Source organism: Gavialis gangeticus, unplaced genomic scaffold (assembly GCF_001723915.1).
Source record: "Gavialis gangeticus isolate Ggan-Ray unplaced genomic scaffold, GavGan_comp1, whole genome shotgun sequence".
Taxonomy (NCBI): domain Eukaryota; kingdom Metazoa; phylum Chordata; order Crocodylia; family Gavialidae; genus Gavialis; species Gavialis gangeticus.
Window position 1 is genome coordinate 25,644,611 of NW_017729002.1, and position 24,980 is coordinate 25,669,590.

Here is a 24,980-nt window from a genome sequence, read left to right on the forward strand (position 1 = left end):
GTGCCCCCGGATCTGCACGGGGTGGAGTGGGCGGGGCTGGGGCAGACAGGGCTGGGGCTGCACTGGGCTGCACTCTGGGGGGGACTGTGGGGGCTACAGTGTATTTTTGTACTGCTGCAGCCCCCCATAGTCCCTGTTCCACCGCCCTCCTGGACCAGTGGCAGGAGCAGTGGTGGGAACTGCCGGTCAAGGTGCCAGATGAGCAGCACACAGCAGTGGGAGCCACTGCCCCCACCCCTCCCTGCGCCTGCCCAGCCCGAGCCAGGCAGTGCTTGCCCCAGCCCCAGTCTTGGTCTCAGCCCCAGCCCCAGCCCCTCCCTCACTGCAGGGGGGCGTTGATCTGCCCTCCCAAGCCCCTTCCCTTCCACCACTTACCATCTGCACACAGTATTGACCGTTGTAAAGATGGAACCTACATTAGAACGTCAAAATGGGGTGTCAATTTATAAACAACATAAGTGATGTTCATCACAGCTCGAAAAGTCGTAAGTTGATGACTGCCTGTAGTTTGTATTCTGTACTCAGGACCTGATTATTATCTCATAACATATTTATACCAGGTTAACTCCATTACCTTTAGCAAAGTAACCCTCATAACTTATACAGGCATACCTCGTTTTATTGCGCTTCGCTTTATTGCGCTTCGCAGATATTGCGTTTTTTACAAATTGAGGCAAGACCCTCCACCAGCAAAAAGATTACGACTCGCTGAAGGCTCAGATGATGGTTAGCATTTTTTAGCAATAAAGTATTTTTTAATTAAGGTATGTACAGTTTTTTTAGACATAATGCTATTGCACACTTAATAGACTACAGTATAGTGTAAACATAACTTTTATATGCACTGGGAAACCAAAAAATTCGTGTTACTCGCTTTATTGCGATATTCGCTTTATTGCGGTGGTCTGGAACCGAACCCGCAATATCTCCGAGGTATGCCTGTATATGAGATCAGAATCAGTCCTCCTTTCTCTGGGATCCATGCAGCTTTTATGCTACATCCCTGTAATTTCATTTACCGAGTAGGTTTAATGATAGTTTCAACCACTGGGGGTAAAAATTCACAAACATCAAGGACAGTGTCATGGATGAATGGTGATTATTGTATGCATTACTGTCATTTGCAGTAGTTGTATGGTGATGCCAGGGACACCCCACTGAAATGAGATTCTCATCGTATTATACACTGCACAATTACATAGCAAATTGTACCCTTCCAGGTATTACCTACACAAAAGGGATGAAAAAGAAAAAGCAGTAGCCCTAAAAATACTGATGGCATTAAAACTGAAGTAGGGCATGTTGGGTGTTGACAGACATGGAAAAAACCCCAAACAGTGCTTTGCCAGAAGAGGAATTGCATCAGTTTGACCTGGCTCCCCAACATCCATACAGCTGTAAGCACCCAATGACGTGAGCACATGAGGTCATACTCGAAAGAAACCTCATAGTTTACTGAAAAGTAAAAAGTGACTGAAAACACAGTGTTCACTAATTCCTTCATCTTGGAGTCCAATTACCTGTTTCTTATGTCAGTTTGGTACTTCAGTAGAATTAATTCTGGTTTATAATTGAATAGAGAATCAGAAGCCTTTAGTTTAGAGCTTAATCTTCCCCAGTCCTCTGATAGGAAGAAACTTTGCTATACTCTGTAACCCAAATCCTTCCCTTCACTCACCTCCTCATGCTGCAACTCCTAATGTCCAAAACCTGAGATTTAAGCTTATGTAGTCCTCCTCATTTTTCCCTTGTGAAATGGCTTTTATACCCTGAAAGGCTATTTTCTATTACTGGATGTTCCACTCTGGGAAACTTCCATTATGCTAATATACCACAAGGCCGAGTCATCCCTGATGCATCCTAAACTAAACAACCTCAACATCAAGGCTGCTCACACTGTTGGCCTTTGAGTTACTGGAGATTTATGTGGCTCTCTCTTAAAGGAGCAGAGAAAGGGACTGTCTGGATTAATCTATATTCTAATTACACATAACAATCCAGGCCCAGTTACTATCATTTATTTTCCATACAGTCTTTAGCAGCTTTTGGGCCCCAAAAAGCATAAGTTAGCACCACACTAGCACTTCTGGGCCTGAGCTCAATTTGTGACGAAGATGTTTATTTGAGAGGCTTGATTCACAGAACTTTTTAAGCTTTACATTCAGTCACCTGGTTTAGAGAGAGAAGCTTACTTTTGAGAGAGGGCTATTTTACAGAATCATTTCACCCACACTCAGGTGTCTTGCACTGGACATTGGTGGATTTCAATACTGTAGAGCAGTGGGCACCAACCTTTTTGGCAGGTGTGCTACGAATTAGCCCTGCTTCCTTCCCAAGTGCCACCCTGATACCTTTCCCTTCCCCAGTCTGCTGTTTTGCTTTCTGCTCCTAGCACTGTGCTCCCTACCCAGTCTGTTGCTCTGCTTTCTGCTTCCTTTCCTGTGCTCCCTGCCTGCTTTTCTTTCTGCCCTATATGCCACTGTGCTGCCTGTCCCATCCCCTATCTGCTGCATGCCACACACACAAGCTGCATGTACCACTAACAATACCTATGCTGCAGTTGGCCACTTCCGCTACAGTCAGTTATCTGAATAAGATATGATGCCAACCTGCAGGGTCTGTTGAAAAAGTGAGAGCCCTAATGAGCAAAGAGGAGAGAACTATTTTAACGACTGAAAAAAAATGGAAATAGTCAGCAAAGTGAACAAAGTTTATTTATAATATACACTGTATTATACATACAAATGTTCTTTAGATATGTGTTTCATTAGCCAAATAATTTGATTTGACAGGTTTTGGTCTCAGTTAGTTTGTATAAATGGTTCTCTACTACATTTATTCATCAGTATTAGCTCTTCTCATTTTCCTTTTCTATTTGTTAAACATGCCCCAACCTATAATTATTATTACCATAATTATTACCTATTTCACTTCCATGCTTCTTTCTCATTAATTCTATGATGGTTGAAGTGAAATTAACTTATGACATTTTAACAACCCTGATTTAACACTGATGGCTTTAACGCAGTTAAGTAATGAATTTTACTCCAAGAGGTACCATAGGGCTACCATACAAAGTCAGGGCTGGAAGGAACCTTAAGAGGTCATCCATCTCCCAGTGCTGAAGCACAATAAGCATATTTAGCCCATCCCTCTTAGATATTTGTCAGCCCAGTTCTAAGATCCCCCTCTACATGTGCAGGTAAAGGTACAAGGGGATTTAATGCACAATCCACACAAACCTCATGAGGCTTGCATGGATGGCTGTGTTCTCCTTGCTGCTGCCACTGCAATCCCTGCATCTGATGGGGCTCAGGGTGGGGACAGTGTTTCCTATGCAGCCCCCACTGTGAGCCCTGCAGCCCACATCACTGCCCCTGCTGTGAGCTCTGCAACCAGGAAGGCTTGCAGGAGGGACAGCGTTTTCCCCCTGCAAGCCTCGCAGCTGACAACACTGCCACCATTGCAAGCTTTGTCAGCTGCAGTGCTGGCAGCACCCCTGTGGCTAGGAGCCCATCATGGGGCTCACAGTGGTGGCAGTGTTCTCCTTGCTGCCACCACTGTGAGCCCTGCAGCAACATGGGCCAAAGGGCTCATAGTGGGGGCAGCAAAAACGCTGCCACTGCTGAGAGCCATATGAGGGTTGTGCAGATTGTGCATTTGACCTCATTGTGCCTTTGCAAACACATTGATGGGGCTCCCAGTTGACAGGGCTCACAGACACAAGGGACTATCTGGTCACACATTCCGTTAATGGCACAATTAGAACAAGCTACAAAATTATTCCACATTTTTTGTGGAATAACTCTGTAGCTTCTTGCTTGTTTTATCATGCCATTTATTGGTTAAACATAACTGGGTCAAAACTTAAGGCGTGATTGACCAGGTAATTGTGTCTTAAGTATAATGTGTAGGAGGGGCCTTAGAAACATCTAAGGAGGGATAGCCTGTTTGAGCACTTAATTATCCTTACATGCTTTGAATGTTTTTTCAGAATATCAAACATACATTTCTCTTGCTGCTAGCTAAGTTGATTACTTCTTGTGCAACCCGCAGTGCATACACTTGATCACTGTCCGCTTCAAACAACCTTTTATATATTTGAAGATATCATGCAGAATTGTGTTTTACAAATGTTACTCAAGCCTGTACAGGAAAGTGTGGCTATTCATCTATGGCAGTGATTCTCATCAGTGGGGAGGGGAACCCTGGGGTGCTGTGACAAGGGTGATGCAGGGAAAGAGGAGATAAGCAAAAAGGTTTGGGGAGATGTGTGCAGCCTATGCTGTTCCAGCCACTCCTCCTCCCCACAGCTCACTGCAGTGCAAGCTCTTCCCTGCCAGCTGCTCCTCCTCTTTCCTAGCCCCTCTTCAAGCAGAGAAGCACTATAATAAATAAATTAGTTTTTGAAATAGGATGCAGCTCAATTTACAAGTTATGGAAGGGTCCCCCAAATGTAACGAGGGGTGCCTCAGTCTAAAAAAGGTTTAAAACCACCCACCGATGACTAATGAACTTAGAGTGAAGTTGAACTGTACACTAATATAACCATTACAGGGCTTAATAGAGGTACTTGTTGAAACTGGAATTACATGTCATATGAGCATGGCTTATAGTTTCATAGAAATCTAGAGCAATTTCACTGACTACAAAGAGGAGTTACACACGCAGAACTAAGAATAGAATGAGCTCCTTTATTTTTAGCCTGCAAGAATTATTCCATCTGCTGAACTATTGAGAAGTTTTATGTCTTACCAATGGCTTTCATGAGGCTCAAGTGATAGTCTGTTTGAATCTCTTCTTGTAAACTCTGAAGCAATTTCTCCAGGTTTGGATTGGTAAGGAAGTCATTTGGAATGTGTTTTAAAATCATGCTCATCACTTCTTTATCCTGGGGTGCTAGCATGTCTTTCCGTACTCCATTATGTATATAATAACAATATCTCTGTAACAAACAAAAAAATATCCTGACTGTATTAGCTGTTAATACAGGTGCCTTTTATAAAATGTTTTTAGTTTTGTTTTTTAATATTTTCTCAATGCTTTTTCCAACTAAGTAGCATGCTATGGATACTTCAAATTTTGATTCCTTTTGAACCAGCTTAAAAAAAAAAATTAACAGTAGTTCCCTCTGCTTTGATGCATTGTACTTAAGTCAGCCCAAGGCAATTTGCTAAATAACTGATCTCTGAAGCACAGGCCAACTGAATGAGAGGTTAAGAATTTGACTAGACACAGTTAATTGCAATTAACAATCTGTCAGAGAATCCAGATAGGGGAAAAGGAAAATATTCAAAGAAAGAAGAGGTGGGAAAGAACTAAGATAGCATAGGGCTAAAGACAGATGTAAATATGATTTGTTGCATTTAATTTTTATACCTCTTTTAGTACATAGAAGTTTTCTTTTTTCAACTATACTTTTAAATGGACATCATTGTACATGGTTATATTTCTGATTATGATCATCACCACATTTCTTAACCTTAAAAAAATAAATACCTCGATATCACTGTTTGAAGGCAGTTTTTCTTGCTTAAATATCTCCTCCTCATGCAAGTGCATGACAACAAATTGTTCTTCTGGAGTCAGTGGATGGTTGTCTGCATAAGGTATCATGCTCTTTTCTGGTATATGTCTACATGCATAAAACAAATCTGAATCAGAACTGTGCATTGTTTTGGCATAGCTCTGAAACAACAGAACAACAGTTCAGTAAACTGAGAAGCTGAAATGAATTCTTATAACAATCTGGCCAAATTCAGCCTGGATATGATCCCATGATATGAAGCTAAGGATGAACATGGCCTATTATAAGCTTAACAAACAAGTAAAGCCACATACACTTATTAAGTCACATAATACATGCCAAAATAATATACTATTTTGCCTCATTCCGAATAATTTTTCATCATGAAAACTGGCCATGGCCTGCCATGGAGCCCAAGCTGCTCACAACAGCAGCAGGGAGGCTGCAAACAGCTACACCAAAGTCTGTAGAGCCCCAGCCCAACTCACTGCTGGCAGCAGCTGTACACACACCTCCAGGCAGATGTCAGGGGAGGGCCCAGGTTTGTGCTGCCCTGGCACCTTCCCCACCGTGCACCCCAAGGTGTGCATGCAACTGCTGCCACCATGGAGCCCAGCTGGGGCTCTAGACCCCGGTGCAGCTTTTTGTAAGGCTACAAAAATGACCCAGGCTCTGGGCAGCTGCTGCCTGCCACAGAGCCTGGGCTGCTTGGACATGGCTTGCAGCCTCCTGTAAGCAGCCTGGGCTCCATGGCTGGCAACAGCTGGCTGGAGCCCAGGACAGCTATGGCGTGCTAAGCAAAATGGCCTTGCATGTCATGGTCTACCATGTGTGCTGCAGTTTGCTGACTCCTGCACCATGGACTCAAGACACCTGAAGGTTTAATGGGAGGAGAGAAAGAATGAATGAAGGTCCTGGGGTTCAGGTAAGAAAACAGCAAATGGGTGGTTAACAGCTTAGGACTAGGAATGTGGGACAAGCCTGCAACTAAAGGTGCAGGCAAAAGTGACAATTTTTGCCTGATCTGGCCACAAAAAGCAGCTTACAGCTGTGACCAAACACAAGTACAGAGCTACAAACAGCTTCAAAAATGGCCAGTTGGGTGAAAATCTGACCCCCTCATGAGGTATCAGATAAAGATGTTGCAAAATGTAGGGTCTTTTGTAACTTGTGTCTGTCGAGCTCCCAGCCTGTCATTTTTTTCAGAAAGGGAGTAGGGAAAAGGAGCAGAGGGAGTTCAGTCTGGGGGGTTTTCAGCACCCCCTGGAGGGTGGGACAGGTGTAATGGAGCTTCCTCAAGGGGGTGGGGCTCCAATTCACCCACCCTTCAGCACCAGCTGGGAAGCTCCAAGAATGAGCTACCTCCGCTGCCCTCCCCCATTCCTATTCTGAGCACTGGCAAAGAGCCTGGCCATTGCTATAGGAACTTGGCTGCAGTCTCCCAGCTGCAGCTAGATTCCCCTGCCCCAACACTGAACTTCTGTTGGGTATGGGGTAACCTTGTAACTCAGAACACTTTGCAAAAATCATCCTGAGTTACAACTGGGAGCTGCACTTCTGTCTGCACCCAAGAACAAGTAATCAGGGAGGGTGAGATTAAGACTTGTTGGGTAAGGAAACTGGGAATCAGATGGGAAACCTGAGAATGGAGACTGAGCCTGTATAAGCAAGGAGAGTGGGGCTGGGAGGAAAGTTCAGTAGTAGGGAAGAGGCAGACCTAGAACAAGAACAGGTTGGAAGGAGTGAAGGAACAGGACAGGGGATCAAGCTAGGGAGTATGGGTAAATGAGTATTTGCCTACTGAAAGATTCCTCTATATAGCCTAGAATAAAATCAAACATTCCTGAGTCCTCCTTTGTCAGCAAATATTATTAAATCCACTGGCCATGTCCCAGCCCTTCTAGTGCTAGTCCACACACAGAATGACAGCACACTACTGCTACCAGTTTACTCCATTAGTACAAACAAGGCAGGTCTTTGTGGTATACCCAAAAGTTCTAACCTGATGCCCCATGTGGGTGTTACTATGACCCCATGTGATGGAATTCCCATTTTTTTTCCAGCTTGCTTTTTTAAATCTTAGGAAATTATACATGAAAGTTCCATGAAAAAATATTGTTAAGCTTGCAAAGTCAAGTATTCAAAAATTAGGAAATGCTAGAATAAAGGCTGCCTGTACAACTTTAATTAGGATCCTCTAATCATGATTTAATTTCATGATTACACACTATTTTTTACAGGACCCCTGCCTCATTCATTCCACAGGGCAGACAATGCACACTTACTGAGCAGCTATTTCAGTAATTGTTCTCCTCTCTTTTCAATGTGACATTATGTCTTAAACAATTCAAACCCTCCTCTGAAAAGAAAATTACTGATTTGCTAAAGGGCCGTCTTATGGTGGTCATCACAACTATATCACAATTATTTGCTGCTCATCACAATTATATCACAAGTTGTTAAACCATTAATTAGTTTATTTTCATAAGTAGCTTCTACAGCCACTATTACTGCCATTTTACAGATAAGGAGCTGAGGCACATAGAGATCAGGGAAAAGGCATCCATGGATTCTAGATAGCCCAAGATATTTCTGGAACCTAACTTTTCAGAGAACTTAGTATTATAGAATAGTTCGTGCACTCACAGCATGACTTCCACTGCCTTCAGTTGCAATTGTGAGTGCTCAGCATTTTTGCAAATAAGATCTCAAGTCAGTAAAGGAGAAATGTAAAATTAATGACCACCTGTGACCTAACTAGCATCACACAGGGACTCAAGTCTCAGGTGCAGTTTCTGATTGCCTGAACTAGGAGGACATCCTCTCTTTCTGAAACCACCAGCCTCAATAACTACAAACGTTTCAGCCTCAGCATCCATGAGCAGGGGTTCTACAGTCAGTAGTTTCCTTTAGCACACAAACCTGTATCATCCCAGAGCAAGTCCACCCTGTGCATTAAATGAGGCATGGACCCTGCAGAAAGCAGAATGTATGGAAAGACCATATCATGTTACCTCTGCACAAAGAGGCATGGAAAACCTTAATGCTGGCATTTCCAAAGTTCTGAGTGGTTGGCTTTGCACTCTGAATAACAATCCTTTTGCACAGATTTTGTGTGTGTGCGTGAAAGTATTTATAGCCATTAATGAAATCATAAATTGTTAAGAAACATGAAAGGCTCTTACAAAGACAGGTAGGCTCAGAGCAGTAGTATATCTAATTGTTTCAAATGACTCTAATGAAGATTGCTCCTATACATCATCCTAGCAGGTATTTTAGCTGCTTCACACTATTTGTATTATTATAGACTGAGAAACTAAATGAAAAAACTATCAGAGGTGAATGTCTAATTGAGATTTTGGGGACAGCTTCTCTCGTGTGCCTTTAAGGGTGTGGACACACAAGCACTTGGAGGCCTTTCAAAAGGGGAACTTTCAAAAGGACAGCAGCTGGTGGTTCTAATCGTTATGTATGAATGAACTGAGAAAGATTCACATGAAGCAAAACCACTTCAACTTTAACCTGAAGGAGGGAATGTTACAGTTGGAGTTGGTTTTGCTGCTGCATCTGAATTGTTCTCAGCTCATTCACACGTAACAATTAGAATGTACCAGCTGCTGCCCTTTTGAAACTTACTCCTTTTGAAAGGGCTCCAAGTGTTCATGTGTTGGCACCCAAAAGAGGTACATCATACCTGGCATAATCCAGGAGACAGGTGGTACCCTTAGCCACCTTTGTGCTAACAAGATTTTGTGCTAACTATAGACCTATATGGCCTCTACATAAATCAGAACTTGCATAGGATTGCTCTAGTGTATAGCAGTTTTGTCTGGGATGCCTATAAACTGGACCCAGCCCAGATCAGCTCACAATCCCCCTAGTACTGAGCACCCTACCACCTCCCCTTCCTCTCACTGCTCCCTGCAGGGAGGGCACTATTAGCCAGTTTAGGAACACCCTATGTGCCTGATTTGGGGGTATTCTCTCCTGGCTGGCTGCAGCACCTTTCCAGGTGCAGAGGCAGGGGACAGAACCAGCTCCTTTATTTCAAAACCACAAACATGATATTGAATAAGCAAGAAGAATATAAAGATACCATGGAAAAAGCATTATTTTCCCCACTATCTGAAGGTAATGTGAAAACCAACAGAGCAGTTCCAGCAGATTTCCAGTTGTTTTGTGAAATGACTGCATGTAATCTATAATTTCTGCATACCTCATGGCTAGTATTGTAAAGGAAATTACATTTACTTCAGTTTCTTAATGAACAAATCTTAAGTTCATGGAAGGGCATAATGTTCAATTGGATATTCAATTCAATATCCAAACCAAAAGAAAAATTGAGCATCAGCATATTATAAGTGCATAAAACTCAGATTCTTAGACTGATTAGAAACACTTTGTGTCTTTTTATGACTGCTTAAAGTACATTACCGTGAAGAGTCACATTTTCTTCGTGCCAGTTTGAGCCTTTTCTTAGAAGGTGCACATTCTTTTGAAGCTATAGGCTTTGTCAAGAAAACCATTTACAAAATATTATTTAGAACTACTACAAAACAGAGATCAATGGATAAACTACTATGGTATGTACTGAAAAATAGAAAAACACAGTCTGCAAATAAGATGGATTAGATCTTAATCCAGCCATGTAGTAAAGTTAGGGATGTAAATATTTTTTTAAAAAAATGGTTTAAGCCCCTCTAATTCAATTCCTTAAATGCCATTGACTTCAATGCTTTATTGTTTTCCTGAATACAGATGACTTTCTGAATTAGGACCTACATTCCTATACTTAATGGTAGCACAATAAAATATGGAGTTCCACCAATCCGGTATACAAATAATCCATAGATAGAACATTATTATGGCAGGCTTTCCAGCTATGCAAGTAATGAGTCAATACCTCAACTACTGATTAAACCATATAGGGTTCATCTATATGAGCAATTAATGAGAAGCAAAAAACTCCAGAGCTTATTGGTCCAGAGTTTATTGTTCCTGGGCATGCTGTTTGAAAGTGCACCCTGGACTGCACCATGTTGAGCTGGATCAGAGCAGCCCCAGCTGACAGGGGGCCCCAGGAGTCAGCCTGCCACCCTGGGGCTGCTCCCCACAGTTCAAAATGCATGAAGGTGCTCCAGTGTAAGGCTAGCTGGCAGGCAGCCCCTGCACTGAAGTACCCTCATGTCCCAGGTAGCCAGGGCAGTATTTACACGTGGACTGCTGCAAACTGAAAAACTCCACAGCAGAACAGTACTTGTATTTACAAGTACTACTCTGCTGCAGAGTTTATTTGTTTATTCCAGCATAATAGGGCTGGACTTGTAGACCTGCAAAGTTTACTGCAGAGCTAATTAGTCTACTCCTTTGTAGAAAAGCAACATTTACTTCAGAGCTAATTAGTCTACTCTGCAGTAAATGCCTCATGTAGACGCACCTGCAGGTGCCAGACAGTGATGTCCTATGTCTCCCATAGTCCTCCTACTGGTAGTGAATTGGGTAATAAGAAATACCACAGAACAACTAATGGGGAATTCAATTAACCCAAACACAGATGCTGGAGGACTTTGACTTTGTAAAAAATGTCCGTCTTTTGTCCCACATACTGAGACACTGCAGGCCAAAACAAATGCCCTCCAGATCTAAGCATAGTTGGAAGGATTGAAAATCAACAAAATAAAATTAAAATTATGAGAACCAATACCCAGCAAAAGAAGGCTAGTAAGTATGGCAAAAGACCAGTTTGGCTTAGCAGAGAACTCTTCAGTGAGATAAAACACAAAGAGAAAGCTAACCAGAAGTGGAAACCTGGACAAGCAAAGAGGGAGGCGTAAAAAAGTATTGCTCAGGTATACTGGGATGAAATCAGGAAAGCCAAAGTGCAAAGTGGCAGCTAGCAAGGGACATGAAGGGTAACAAGAAGGATTTCTACAAGTATGTCAGTAACAAGAGGAAGATCAGGGGAAGTGTGGGTCCCTTACTGAATGTGGGAGGCAACCTAGTGACAGATGATGCAGAAAAATGTGATGTGCTCAATGCCTTTTTTACCTCGGTCTTCACAGGCAAAGTCAGCTCCCAGACTACTGGAGCCAGCAGCACAATTCAGAGAGGAGGTGCCAACAATGGCAAAAGAACAGGTTAGGGACCATTTAGAAAAGCTGGATATGTATATGTCCATGAAGGCTGAATGCAGCATACCAAAGATTGTTGGGGGAGTTAGCCAATGTGATTGCAGAGGCACTGGCCATTACCTTTGAAAACTTGTGGGGATTGGGAGAGATCCTGGATGATTGGAAAAGGGCAAATACAGTGCCCATCTTTAAGAAAGGGAAAAAGAAAGATCTGGGGAACTACAGACCTCAACTCATTCCCTGGCAAAATCATGAAGCAAGTCCTCAAGGAATCCATTTCTAAGCACTTGGAGGAGAAGAAGGTGATTAAGAACAGTCAGCATGGATTCACCAAGGGCAAGTCATGCCTGACCAACCTAACTACCTCCTATGATGAGATGACTGGTTCTGTGGATGCAGGGACAGCAGTGGACATGATATACCTTGACTTTAGCAAGGCTTTTGATACAGTCTCTCACAACATTCTTGCAAGCAAGCTAAGAAAGTACAGGTTGGATGAATGGACTGTAAGGTGGATAGAAAACAGGCTGGATCATTGGGCTCAGAGGATAGTAGTCAATGGCTCGATGTCTAATTAGCAGCTGGTATCAAGTGGAGTGCCCCAGGGGTTGGTCCTGGGGCTAGTTTTGTTCAACAGCTTCATCAACAACCTGGAAGATGAGACAGAGTGCACCCTCAGCAAGTTTGCAATGACACCAAGCTGGGGAAAGTAGTACATATGCTGGAAGGTACGGCCAGGATTCAGAAAGACCTCAACAAACTGGTGGATTGGACCGAAAGAAATCTCATGAGGTTCAATAAAGACAAGTGTGAAGTCCTGCACTTAGGAGGGAAGAATGCCATGCACCGCTACAGACTGAGGACTGACTGGCCAAGCAAAAGCTCTGCAGAAAAGGACCTGGGAGTTATAGTGGACAATAAGCTGAAAACGAGCCAGCAGTGTGCCTTGTTGCAAACATGCCAACAGCATGCTGGACTGCATTATTAGGAACACTGCTAGCAAATCAAGGGAAGTGATTATTCCCTTCTATTTGGCACTGGTGAGGCCACATCTGGAGTATTATGTTCAGTTTAGGGCCCCCACTACAGAAAGAATGTGGACAAACTGAAGAGAGTCCAGCAGAGGGCAACACAAACGGTTGGTGGCCTGGGCAACTTGATTTATGATGAAAGGTTGAGGGAACTGGGCTTATTTAGTTGAAGAAAAGAAGACAAAGGGGATGTAATAGCAACCTTCAACTACCTGAAGCATGGTTTACAAAGAGGATGGAGCTGGACTATTCTCAGTAGTGGCAGATGACAAAAGAGGGAGCAGTAATCTGAAGTTGCAGCAAGGGAAGTTTAGGTTAGATATTAGGAAAAATTCTCTCATAAGGAGGGTAGTGAAGCACTGGAACATGTTACCCAGAGAGGCTGGATAATTTCCATCCTTGAAGGTTTTTAAGACCTGGCTAGACAAAGCCTTGGCTGGGATGATCTAGTTGGGGATGCTCCTGTTTTGAGCAGGGGATTGGACCTGATGACCTCCTGAGATCCCTTCCAGCCCTAATTTTCTATTAGTCTAAAAAATACCAATAGCAACTTCTAGAACTGACGTGGAAAAGATATAGCACTTCACATATCTTGGGAGCATTGTGTGAAACAGACAAAGACATTAAAGCAAGAACAGAGAAAGCCAAACATACCTTCGCACTTCATTGCTAATCTAGAGAAACAAACACTATGACTTCCATATATTCATCTCTTAAGTAAAAGCTAATTTAGTTTACATTGCTGAAATTTGGAGACTTATTTCTATCCAATAAAACTAGAAATAATGGAAGAAAAAAGGGGGATGAACAAGACAGCTTGAGGAAAGACTCAAACAACCAAACAAGGCAGGCACTAGACTGGAATAGAGAGGCATCTTCCTAACCTATGGGATGAATGGATGTCTATTTTCTAAGGAAGCAGATTACTCCTGTAACTGCCTTCCACTTCCCATACTTACATTTATTTGAGATGCACATAAATTTGAGAAAATAGGGCACAGGTGAAGAAACCATAATAAGAAGCCTAGCAAGAGAAAGCAAAGCAGACACTGAATGTCTTTTGACAAAAAATTTCCATTCAACTACTGCAAAGAAAGACAAAGGGACACTTCACAGGGAAGTGAAAGACCTGGATCAGATGGCAGTAGTTTTAGACAAATACAACTAATGCTGGGTTGTATAATCATTGGAAGTTAACACACTGCATTATAGCAGTATCTCACCAATAACAGTGGTTTATAAGCCAATGCCAGGATGCATAAAGGAATTGCCACACTCAGAATTAGGCAGGTTTTAAATTGCTGTCAGCATCTCATTTCTTCACTAAAGACCTTGTAGCTGAATGGCAGGATTCCGTTTATAGTAACCATAGGCGAGAATCAGTTTGCTGTTTAAACTAACTTATGTCAAGGAGAAATAGGCATACTTCATTCTGTCTGGGATGGTGCTTTTGATTAGGGAGCTATCCCTTCACAGTTAGAACTGTTAACTTAAAAAGCTCAGGATTTTACTGTCTGGCCCATTATAGGACCTGTGTTAGAATGCAATTAAAGGTGGGGTAGGCCTGTGGCCATTTCAAATATATAATTTTCATTTGAAAATGTTTAGTAGGAGCAAATGATCAGATTTTGAAGTAGTTGTGGATGTTTCATAGTTTCTAGGGTCAGAAGGGACCTGAGCAGATCATCTAGTCCGACCCCCTGCCATGGCAGGAAAGAGTACTGGGGTCAAACGACCCCAGCAAGGTGTTCATCTAACCTCCTCTTAAAAACCCCCAGGGTAGGAGCCTGCACCACCTCTCTTGGAAGTTGGTTCCAGACCCTAGCCGCCCTGACCGTGAAATATCGCCTCCTGATGTCTAACCTAAACCTACCCTCTGCCAGCTTGTGACCGTTATTCCTGGTCACTCCTGGCGGTGCTCGGGGGAACAGTGACTCCCCCAATGCCTGCTGATCCCCCCTGACTAGTTTATAACAGGCCACAAGATCCCCCCTCAGCCTTCTCTTTTGGAGGCTGAACAGGTTCAGGTCCCGTAGCCTCTCCTCATAGGGCCTGCCCTGCTGTCCCCGGATCATGCGAGTGGCCCTCCTCTGGACCCTCTCCATGCTGTCCACATCCCTCTTGAAGTGCGGCGCCCAGAACTGGACGCAGTACTCCAACTGCGGCCTGACCAGTGCCGCATAGAGGGGGAGGATCACCTCTTTGGACCTGCTCGAGATGCATCTGTGGATGCACGACAAGGTGCAGTTGGCCTTCCTAGCCGCCTCCCCACATTGCCGACTCATGTTCATCTTGGAGTCAATAATGACTCCCAGATCCTTTTCCACCTCCGTGCTGACAAGAGGGGAGTTCCCCAGCCTGTATGTATGGTGCCGATTGTTCCTCCCCAGGTGCATCACCTTACACTTGTCTGTGTTAAACCCCATCCTGTTCTCCTCCGCCCATCCTTGTAACCTATCTAGGTCCAACTGTAGCCTGTTGCTCCCCTCTATTGTGCCCACATCCCCCCACATCTTAGTGTCATCAGCAAACTTGAACAGGGTGCTTTGCACCCCCTCATCCAAATCACTGATGAAGATGTTGAACAGGGGGGGCCCAAGGACCGAGCCCTGTGGGACCCCACTTCCCACATTCTTCCAGGTCGAGAAGGACCCATCCACTACCAGCCTCTGGGTTTGACTCTCTAGCCAGTTGGCGACCCATTGGACTGTATGGGTGTCTACGCCACAGTCCCCCAGCTTCCTAATGAGAATGGGGTGAGAGACAGTGTCAAGTAAGTATCCAGAACTCAGTTGGACCATTAAGTAACTTGGGAATTCAAGAATGGATACATGGTGAAACTTCCCTCTGCTTTGCTGAGTCAAATGTTGCTCTTGCCACCGAAGGGGAAACCATCTTGTGCAGGCCACTCAGCTTTAGATCCCGTGAAGTAAGAGTATAATTATTAGCTATGGAGTCACTTGGACTTCGGTGATAGCGTTGTTCTTTAAATGGAACTGCCAAAGTCCATGACACTCTTTGCATTAAAGGAGGATAACAGCTGTTCTTCAGGACAAGCTGAAATTGGAAAATAGTGATATCATTAGAGTCACTGCACTGTCAAAGAAGCATCTTTCTGTAAACAGCACAAATAAGAAAATGTGCTATTTCTTTGTATAAAGTCAGTCTAAAAATCCTTGGCTGTGCTACATCATAAACGTGAGTTTGGTAGGTACTAGGAAACCTTTTCCAATAGTTTTTTTTTCTTTTGAAGCTGGTGTGCTACTGCATAAAAATTCTGTTTCAATTAAATACAATTGTCTAAAAAAAGACTTTCATTAGAAAATTCCCAACTCAACCAAGGTTTCCAACTCTTGGAACCTGAGCAACATCAAACTTATTTAATGCAGTCCGTTAGATACCCATAAACTTTAGATGAGTATTCCTCTGAGTCGAGTTCAAACCAACAACCTACAGGAGAAAGACTCTTAACACAATGAGCTACCTGATCCATCCCTTAAAACAGTATGACTACAACTGAATCCTTATACAACTTCAGGGGACTTAGTGAAATGAATACAACATATTTTGCTTCAGATTTTTTTTCAGAATATGCCCAAGATCACAGGTGGTAGACAAATATACATAAAACTAAAAGCAAACATTTATTATTAAGAGATACCTGTTATGATTCGACTTGGTTAAAAAAGGTCCTTAGAACAGTTTTGCATTTTAAAAATGTTATTCTGTGAACTGTTTCATCAGAAGGGACTTTTCAACAGGAAAAACATTTAATAAATATTTTGCTTCATTTTTAGGATTGTGCTTCACTTTAAATGTGTTGTAGATTTGTTTCATTTCAATGTCTAGTTTTTTAATATTTTAAATACATTATAATAAAGTATATGTGTAAATATAATATTAGTGTTTGACCTTAGCAAAATTAAATGTTTCAGGAATGTTCTTCTGATCTTTCTAAATCAAGATACCTTGGACTATTCCTTCTTGAAAACATTCAAAATTATGGTTAGTGGTGTTAGTGGTGGTGGTGGTGGTGCAGGTACAGGCACTGCTACCACCTCCTTGTTCCCACTAGCAGCAGAAGACTCATCACTGCCAGGAAAGAGGGTGTGTCTATGTTTGGAGCGGTGGAAACTTGCAGCTCTCCCTCTGCCCCTTTCCCTCCCCTGCCAGAAGACCTGGCACCTGCCTTTCCAGCATGCTTCATAATGTTTGGTGTGCTGCAAAATGCGTGTGTGTGCGTGCGTGCGCGTGTGCGTGTGTGTAATATATGCTTTCCTGCACAGTGATGACACACTGTCAGGGAAAACACAGATTTATTTTTGTAGGGGGAAACAATCAAGACAGACTAACAAGAACAAATAAGAGGATTCTGGGGGAAGAATAAGTTGAAAGGAATGGATAGGGATAACAATACGGATTGTAGAGAGACTAGCTACCAAGAGACTAGATAGCAAGGCAGAGCTTTTCAAATGCTCCTGGTCCAAGAGAGAGACAGCTCAAAAAAGGCACAGATCACTTCAGACACAGCTTGATATGTTGTTTCTACGTCCCTCCCGCAGAGCACTGTGATTGGAAGGGAACTCAGGGAAAGATCACAGTCACTGGCCAGCTACAGATGTCAATATCTGAGCATTCCCCGCGCCCCCCATCAGCCTTTTCCATATATGGATGATCATCCTATCCCCCTCCCTCTTCTCAGTTTCTGTTTGCTGCAAGCCTTCTGGATCTCCAAATCAATTTGGACCTTTTAAGGGGTCTCCCAATTCAATTTGGATTCAGCAATTCGGCCACCAAATTGGGCCGAATCTCCTCCAAATCAAATCGGCTACCAAAGCTTGGCACAGCCATACTGTATGGTAGTTATGAGATCAGGCCATATGTTCCTTCTAGAGATATTCTCACACCCACAGAAAACATTCACATGCATATGAACTAAGAACACTCTTCACATTCTGGTCTCTGACGCTCCCATTTTTAATTCATATTCAATTTCCTTTTCATCATCTGTTCTTCTTAATCAATTCCTTCCTAATGCAATAATGTCATTAAAATATACCTAGCTGCCCTTGCCTCTCTCTGTGGTAAATCATTACTGCCATCAAGTTTTTAATAATTTAAATAGCTTTTTACATAGGTTTGCAACATGCCACCTTTCATTCTCATATTCTTCTTTCCATTCCCTCAGGAGTTACAATTGAACTCATTGGCTTGACTGGTCACAACATGACCTCTAGAAGGGCAATGTATTAAGACATTAAATAATTTATTTCCATTTGCCCAGACAGCTAAGATTTTCTTCCAACTATCACAAGTTTTAGTAAGAATGACAACAGTACAATTGGCCAGTTTAAAATAGGTGATAAATCAAGATTACAACTCTGCTGTGGGTTTTTCTCCTGATTGACATGGTTAATCTTATCAGTAATGAAACAGACATTCGTTCTGCAGTTACAGTGTAATTACACTCCTTTAATTGGCTTTTCAAACTTCACAGACTCTATCCTACTCAAGTTTCCTATACTACACCCAGGCACGATCGCTTTCCAGAAGGCCATTAAACATATACCTGGCATGGGCAACGAGGCTCCAGTATAATAGGGGGATAACTTGATAAAAATCTTCAAAAAATATGTAAAAACTTCTTTAAATAGTTGCTAAGCATCTGCAGCACCTGCTGAAATCAACAGGAACTATGGATGCACAACACCTTTTAGGATCACATCTGCTCTTTCAAATTCATTCCCTGCTCACCCACCCCCAAACACACTTCACTGAAGAAGTTTCCGAGCTGCAGCGTAGAACCCATTGGGGTGGTAATATAAATCTGGCCCATGAGTAGGGACCTATCGAAACCACGGTGGAAGTGTGCTGTGCAGTGGTTCCTTTAATCTTGCAGTTTCCACTGCATGCCCCTCCACCACTGATGGGTAGAGGGGCCCTACCACTTGCAAAAACTGCACCCTATTTAAAACCACGGTTTTTGCCTCCCCGCTAATCGGACGTGAGCACTGGGGCCCCCCCACCAATTAGTGGCAGAGCAGGAGTAGTGTGTGGGGGAAACTGCAAGATTAAAGGAGTTGCCATGCGATGCACTTATGCTACAATTTTAGTAGGTCCCTACCCATGCAGAATTAACATACAGGGTACAGACAAAAGTTATATTTGTCATGTGATCGCCCCCCGACAGCACTCTACATGTGTGTCATGGCACGGCTGTACAGTTCCAGAGCACTTTTAAAGTGGCCCACAGTGCAATAAATTAACCCTTATCAAATGAGGGAACAAATGAAGGCACTCCACTTGTGTTCCCCAGAATTAATATATGGCTTTACTGGGGCTATCAGCAGGAAGGGGGGAGGGACTGGGGAGAGAGAAGCCAGCAGCAGTGACCTGCCTGCTGGGATTTGCCCAACCTGAGCTGGAGTAGGGGGGAGGGTAAATCAGAGCTCCCCCTGCCCCCTCATGGTCCCCCCCCCAACACCCTCCCAACTCAGGCTGGGTAAACCCCAGTAGTAGCAACCAGGGTTTCAGGGCAGAGCAGCACAGCAGGAGGCCCAGTGAGTTCACTGCCCATATGACTGCATTAGTGGGGGTGCTCACTTGTGCTATTTATGTAGCAGGGAGCAGGGTTAGTAGGGAGTGGGGAGGTGGGGGAGAGGCTGTCCATGCAACAGTGGAAGGAGAAGGGATGAATGCCCAAATAATCCAAAACTGAGGGGAAATAGTACTGGTCTATGAATCTGTATATCAGGTTTCAACTGCATGCAAAACATAATGTCTAGGTCCTAACAGAAACTCTGATGACAACTTTACCCTCCAAAATAGTACTGCTATAATATCCAAACACGTACTTAGCAATTTAATCTATCCTTTTTATGTCATCATCATCAAAGCCTTAAAATAACTATGGCCTACAGGTATTCCAATAGTTGTAATGTAATGTTTTATACAGTAAGGAAAAAGATAATGCATACCTGATACAATTCTGAAGGTCCTGATGATACTGAAGGTGGCAAAGGTGGTAACTCGGGTATTCCTTTGGAATGACTCATGTTATACACAGAATCATTTTGTGACTACAGGAGATAAAAAATGTTTTACATTTTTTTATAAACTACATTGCTGGAAAAAGAGCTTTATTCATGAAAGACAAGGACATTCCTATTCATAAAAAAATGTATTTATTCTGTTACAAAAAATGACATTCTTCAGCATGGGTTACTCAGAGTAAAATGAGTTTTCTGACTGCACTGTTGTCTTTGACTTCTCTCTATTCCTTTGATAAATTATCTATTATAAAGAAGATACTGACTTCATAAGAATCTTTCAATCAGATAATTCATGAGCAAAATGCTGCTGTTTAGTTAAAAATATATATATATTTGTATAAAATATAAAGTTTTTTTTCACATTAAAACACTTGTGGATATTTTGGAAAAATCTAAAGATGAGTTTTGTGGTAGAGCACGTGCGCCAAAACGTGAACCTGACTAGAAACCAGGGAATCTGACTCATCACTGTCTAACCCGAGGAGAATGTGAAACTTCAACCAAGTTTTTTACTAGAAAAAAGGAAATTAAATTGTAATGTTACCGACATTAGAACTGAAATGCTTTTCAAAGTGCCAGGGGAAGCTAGTCCTCTAGGATGGGAGACAGAAAACAGAGCAGAGGACTCCTTACCCCAAGTATGCTAAAAGTCAAAGCACTTCTACCATTTACCAAGTTCTAGGACATGTCCCCAGCACTTCCTCAAAGAAACAGTGTGTGCCAGAAAGCTCTCTCAATACAATGTGGAATCTTCCAAGTATGCTTTTCCTTGCATTTTTTTTCCCAGAGGATATGATTTAGTCCCACAGTGCTGTGGGACTGATCTCAATATTGTAAAGCAAGCCCTCCCTCCCTCCCCGCTTTGTTTTAATTTTGCATACTTGGGCTCGGGAGATGCTAGAACCCATAACCTTCTAGTACACAAAGTGACACTAACAGTGCAGGGTGGTAACGTATAGGCAGGTCAGCAAGTTGGTATGAGTTCTTATACGTTATTTATACCTTAAATCATAATAGCTAACGGGCACGTTGATGAATGAGATGCAGTGTTATCTGGCATACTGCAATCTGCACTGCTGGGACTCCTAAAGCATAATTCTGATGCTGCAACTGCAAATACTGGGCATGTTACCTTTCTGGGCAAACAATGTTAACAGCTGATTTAGGAAATATCCCCTGCTGGCTCTGCACTAATATGGGGGTAGGGAGGGGAAGCAGCAGGGCAGAGCTGTCATACCCAACAGAGTGCCCCTGGTGCCTTGGAACCGTCTTAGGGCAGGATGAGTCAAGGGGATGTGTGGGGATATACTTAAAAGTGTTTTTAAGCATCAATTAAAAAAGATTAAATATGCAGTGCCATCCATTCCACCCCCATGCAGACATGAAATTCTCCTGAAGTCAAGGGCAGAGCTCCAGATGACTCCATTAGAGCACCAAGCTTATATCCACAATATCCATTCCCAAATAAAACATGTGTGCACGGATCAGCTGATTATGCCTCTACACTTGCAGATCATGCTGCTGGCAGGCTGGGGAACACCAGCTGATAGACCACCTCTGTCACAGCACTCATGAAAGGGCTAAAAGTACACATCCCTCTCTAGCCCAAGGAAGTGTACCCTTTTCCTCTAACATACCTACTCAGTTTCAGACACAATTTTGCACTTAATTTGCAACAATACATACAAGCAATAGCTATGTATAATTAGAATGACTATATTATTTTTAAGGAAATCCGGGACACTATCCCCCTCCCACCCAATCACCACCCCAGGCAGGAGGAGCGGTGTCCGGCCCAGCCTGCATACTGCAACAATGACTATTTATTTTGTGCCACTTGTGTGCCCTTTAAGATCTCAGTAAAACACAGCTACAAAAGATGATGCGTTACAAAAAAAATAAAAACAAAGCTTACAAGTATGCTGCATTTGAAGACAAGTGCATTAAATCACCATGGAACAGGCAGGTATTATCTGAAATAACTGCATTTCCACAATGTATTATTTTGATAGGATATTTCTCCAATATATTTTTGCAGCGAGATGGCTACTGACAACAGACCCATGTGACTACAGCAGATAACTAGACAGTCCAAACCCACTTCAGCCAATCACATTCCTCTTCTCTATACCCAGTGTACAGCTTGCTTAGAAATTGAATTTGTGAAAGGAATTATCTGATTTACCTCCAAAAGATTCCTGCTATTCTCTGGCAAACACAAATGCAAGGCAAGTCACAGCTTTAAGTTACATTCTGTGGCCCTTCTTCAAGAAAAACCCCAGCTGACCCACAAGGACACTTCCCTGTTCAAGATTGCTGAATTGGCCCTTAAGGTTTTTGTATTTTGAAAGTGAATAAAACACGTTATTAAGGGATTGTTCATCCTTAAAGCTACAGGAGTTATCAGGAAAGCCATTACTCCTGCAAAAGCTAAAACCATTTTCAAAAATTAATATCCTTTTGGCTCAGCATGTTTGAACTATAGTACTTATTCAAGGAGATATTTTACAAAAGCCACAGTTCAATAAATATGCAGCAGCAGCTTCTTCAAACACTCTGAACTGTAAATCAGCCGTAAAAATGAATCACAGAGGGCCAATTTTATCTGAGGTTTTCAAATGTCATTGTCAATATTTCAGGCAGCCTCAACAGTAAATTACACTTACCCGCTGGAGACTCGGTGTCTGTGTTGACTTCATTGTAAACTCAGGTTTTGTTCAAATTGTTTCTTTTCTTCTTAAAAGGTAGAGATGATGTTATTTTTCTTAAAATAAATGCCTTGGTAAGAGTTACATGCATATTCAGGGAATTAGGGAAATTTCCAGGACACACTTTCCATTCAGGATTCTGTAGACAGGATGACAACAGACAGCTCCCCTCCCACTGCCCTATCGCCTCTCCACACACTTCATCAGCAAGGAAGCCTCTTCCGCAAGCTCCCTTCTCCCTTCCCTCTCCCCTGCAACCTATACTAAGCTCCCTTCTCTTCTCTTCCCAGGATCTCTTACTCTTCTGCCCACTGCAAGTTCCCTTTTTACCAGTATCTTACCTGAACTCTCTAACCCAGCTTCCTGTTGTCCCTTTCCCAAGTTTTCTTCCACTCTTCTACACCTTAAGCTCTCTTCCCTGCTTTCTTCGCCTCCAGGCTCTTTCCCAACCCTGTGCCTCATGCCCCCTCCCCATTCCCACTGCCTCTCCCCTGTGCTCTTCTAAAGCCTCAGGACCACTCTGCCTCCCAGTTTGGGATTTAGTGCAGAGATTTGCATACATTTATTGCCATGAGACATGAGCGAACATCAAAGTGCAAGCTGAACAGAAAGACAGATTTGCACCCACTGTGCCTTGGCCTAATCTCCCGGGTGCGTGCGTCTTGGGACTGGAGATAGGAAAGGGGGTGCTACCTGCTGCTGCCCTGGCTAATTGCCTCTGCCTGGCGGCTGCTCCCAGCTCAAGTGAACTTCTGTGACACTGCCTTTCACTTCTGAGCTTGGTAACCAAGGTGACAGCATTTTTGTTGCTAGGAGACATAAGAATGACTGCTTTTCCACCCCCTACTTCTCCCCCCCTCTTCCTCTACTTGGTCATAGTTGGCTAGAGAACAAGGCCTCCCAGTACGGTGTCATATCACTGTGGCCAAGGAGAAATGGCTCAGGAATCAATACAGTATTCCTATGGGGTTGCTGACTATTATACACCCAGAAATTACCCTCACACTTTAGGAGAGATTATTAATAAACTGAACTGGGAGAGGGTGGGGGAAATCTCCCAACCAGCAAAGGTAAGATAAATCCAAAACCTGATATCTGCAAGGAGGAAAAAATACCTTAAGGCAGAAGTTCTCAAACATGGTGATACAGCGACCCCGAGTGCTGGATGGCAGCGGTGGGGGACAGGGAGTTCACATGCAGCAGCCACTGCTGCCATCCACCACTCCACGCCACCGCACGTACCCCCTGGGAAGTTTGAAGCCCCCTTTTACGTTGCTTGCGATGCCCCGGGGGTTCACGACCCACAGTTTGAGAACCCTTGCCTTAAGTGTTCAAGCAGTTGAATCCAGAATCCAAACTCATGAAGTTCCCCAAATGTTGGCTCACATGGGGTCAACGACTACAAACAAATCTAGTACCTCTTCCTATCCTAGCCCCTTCAAGAGGCTCCCACGCAGCCTCCAATAGCTTTTCTGCCTAACAGTTATTCCACCCTACAATGGCAGCAGAGGAGCTGGAAGCACATGCATTGAACCCTATCAGAGTCAGAGTCAATCTCTGCTGCAGCTACCATGGACTACACAGAAATATGGAGCAAGGAGGTTTCTTGTCTTTCCTATTTGTGTGACAACAGCATCAAGACACAAGGTCATTTGTATTCACCAACCTGAACTCAAAATCTTGAGAAACTCAAGATGGCTTTTCAGGGTGGTTCTTATTCAACCATGCAACACCATCAATTATTATACATCCTAGGGCATTATAAGTCTTAAGACATGTTCCCTGTCTACAAAGATTTTAGTCTAAGGTAAACAAACCAACCTAAAATAAGACACGCACTCATTGAGAAAGAGAGAGGCCCAGACAGGTCACACATCCCTGCACTGAATACAAATTTCAAACAGATTTCCTGTAAGGTGAAGGCTAGGAACAGATTGACTTTTATTAGTAAATGTTTAGGGATTGGGAATCCAGAAAAAAGATGACAAAGCTGATATGGAAATACAGAGCACCCAAGGGAGGGACTAACAATAGAGGGAAGGGGGTGAGGAGGGGAGCACAACTAGGTTACAGGAGATACAATGTTAGCCAACTAAGCCCCGGGGTGGGGGGTGAGGGAAGGGGGAAGGGGAGGGGGTTTCTTAAACTGGATCACCAGTTTAAGTGATCAGATACTGGTTTAGACCTGTAACAGAACATAAGTTCAGTGCACATAAACCAGTTTCAAGATCGCCAAAACCAGTTTGAGAGAAACTTGGCTGAATGTAATATCAGACTTAAGTGATTGAGCTCAAACTGGTTTATGCAACTTCTGTCCCAGACCCCTTCCTGGTTTAAACCAGAGTCTCCCAGCATCCCTCCCTGGGCTGGCCTCGCTGCTCCAGTGGAACAGGGCTGGCCCCACCACTCTGGTCCCTAGCCGGAGCAAGGGCAGGGGCCTGGCCAAACGCTGACCCTGGAAGGGAGCAGGGAAGAGGTTCATTTCCCCGCTCCCGCTCCCTCCCCCTGTCCCACCAGCACAGATCTACATT

At 43.3% G+C, this 24,980-nt stretch overlaps 1 protein-coding gene across 1 annotated transcript in view; it reads right to left on the minus strand.

The window, feature by feature from the left end:
• The window catches only part of DNAH3 (dynein axonemal heavy chain 3), a 149,958-nt gene extending 125,524 nt beyond the window's left edge, over positions 1-24,434 (minus strand). Inside the window, exons 1-6 of the mRNA XM_019507713.1 lie at positions 22,408-24,434; positions 19,667-19,768; positions 15,521-15,746; positions 9,962-10,028; positions 5,500-5,635; positions 4,756-4,945 (exon numbers count right to left, since the gene is read on the minus strand). Of these exons, the coding sequence (XP_019363258.1) occupies positions 4,756-4,945; positions 5,500-5,635; positions 9,962-10,028; positions 15,521-15,746; positions 19,667-19,768; positions 22,408-22,440 (754 nt within the window). The 5' untranslated portion in view covers positions 22,441-24,434. The remainder of the gene's footprint in view (positions 1-4,755; positions 4,946-5,499; positions 5,636-9,961; positions 10,029-15,520; positions 15,747-19,666; positions 19,769-22,407) is intronic.
• Positions 24,435-24,980: the final 546 nt, after the last annotated feature.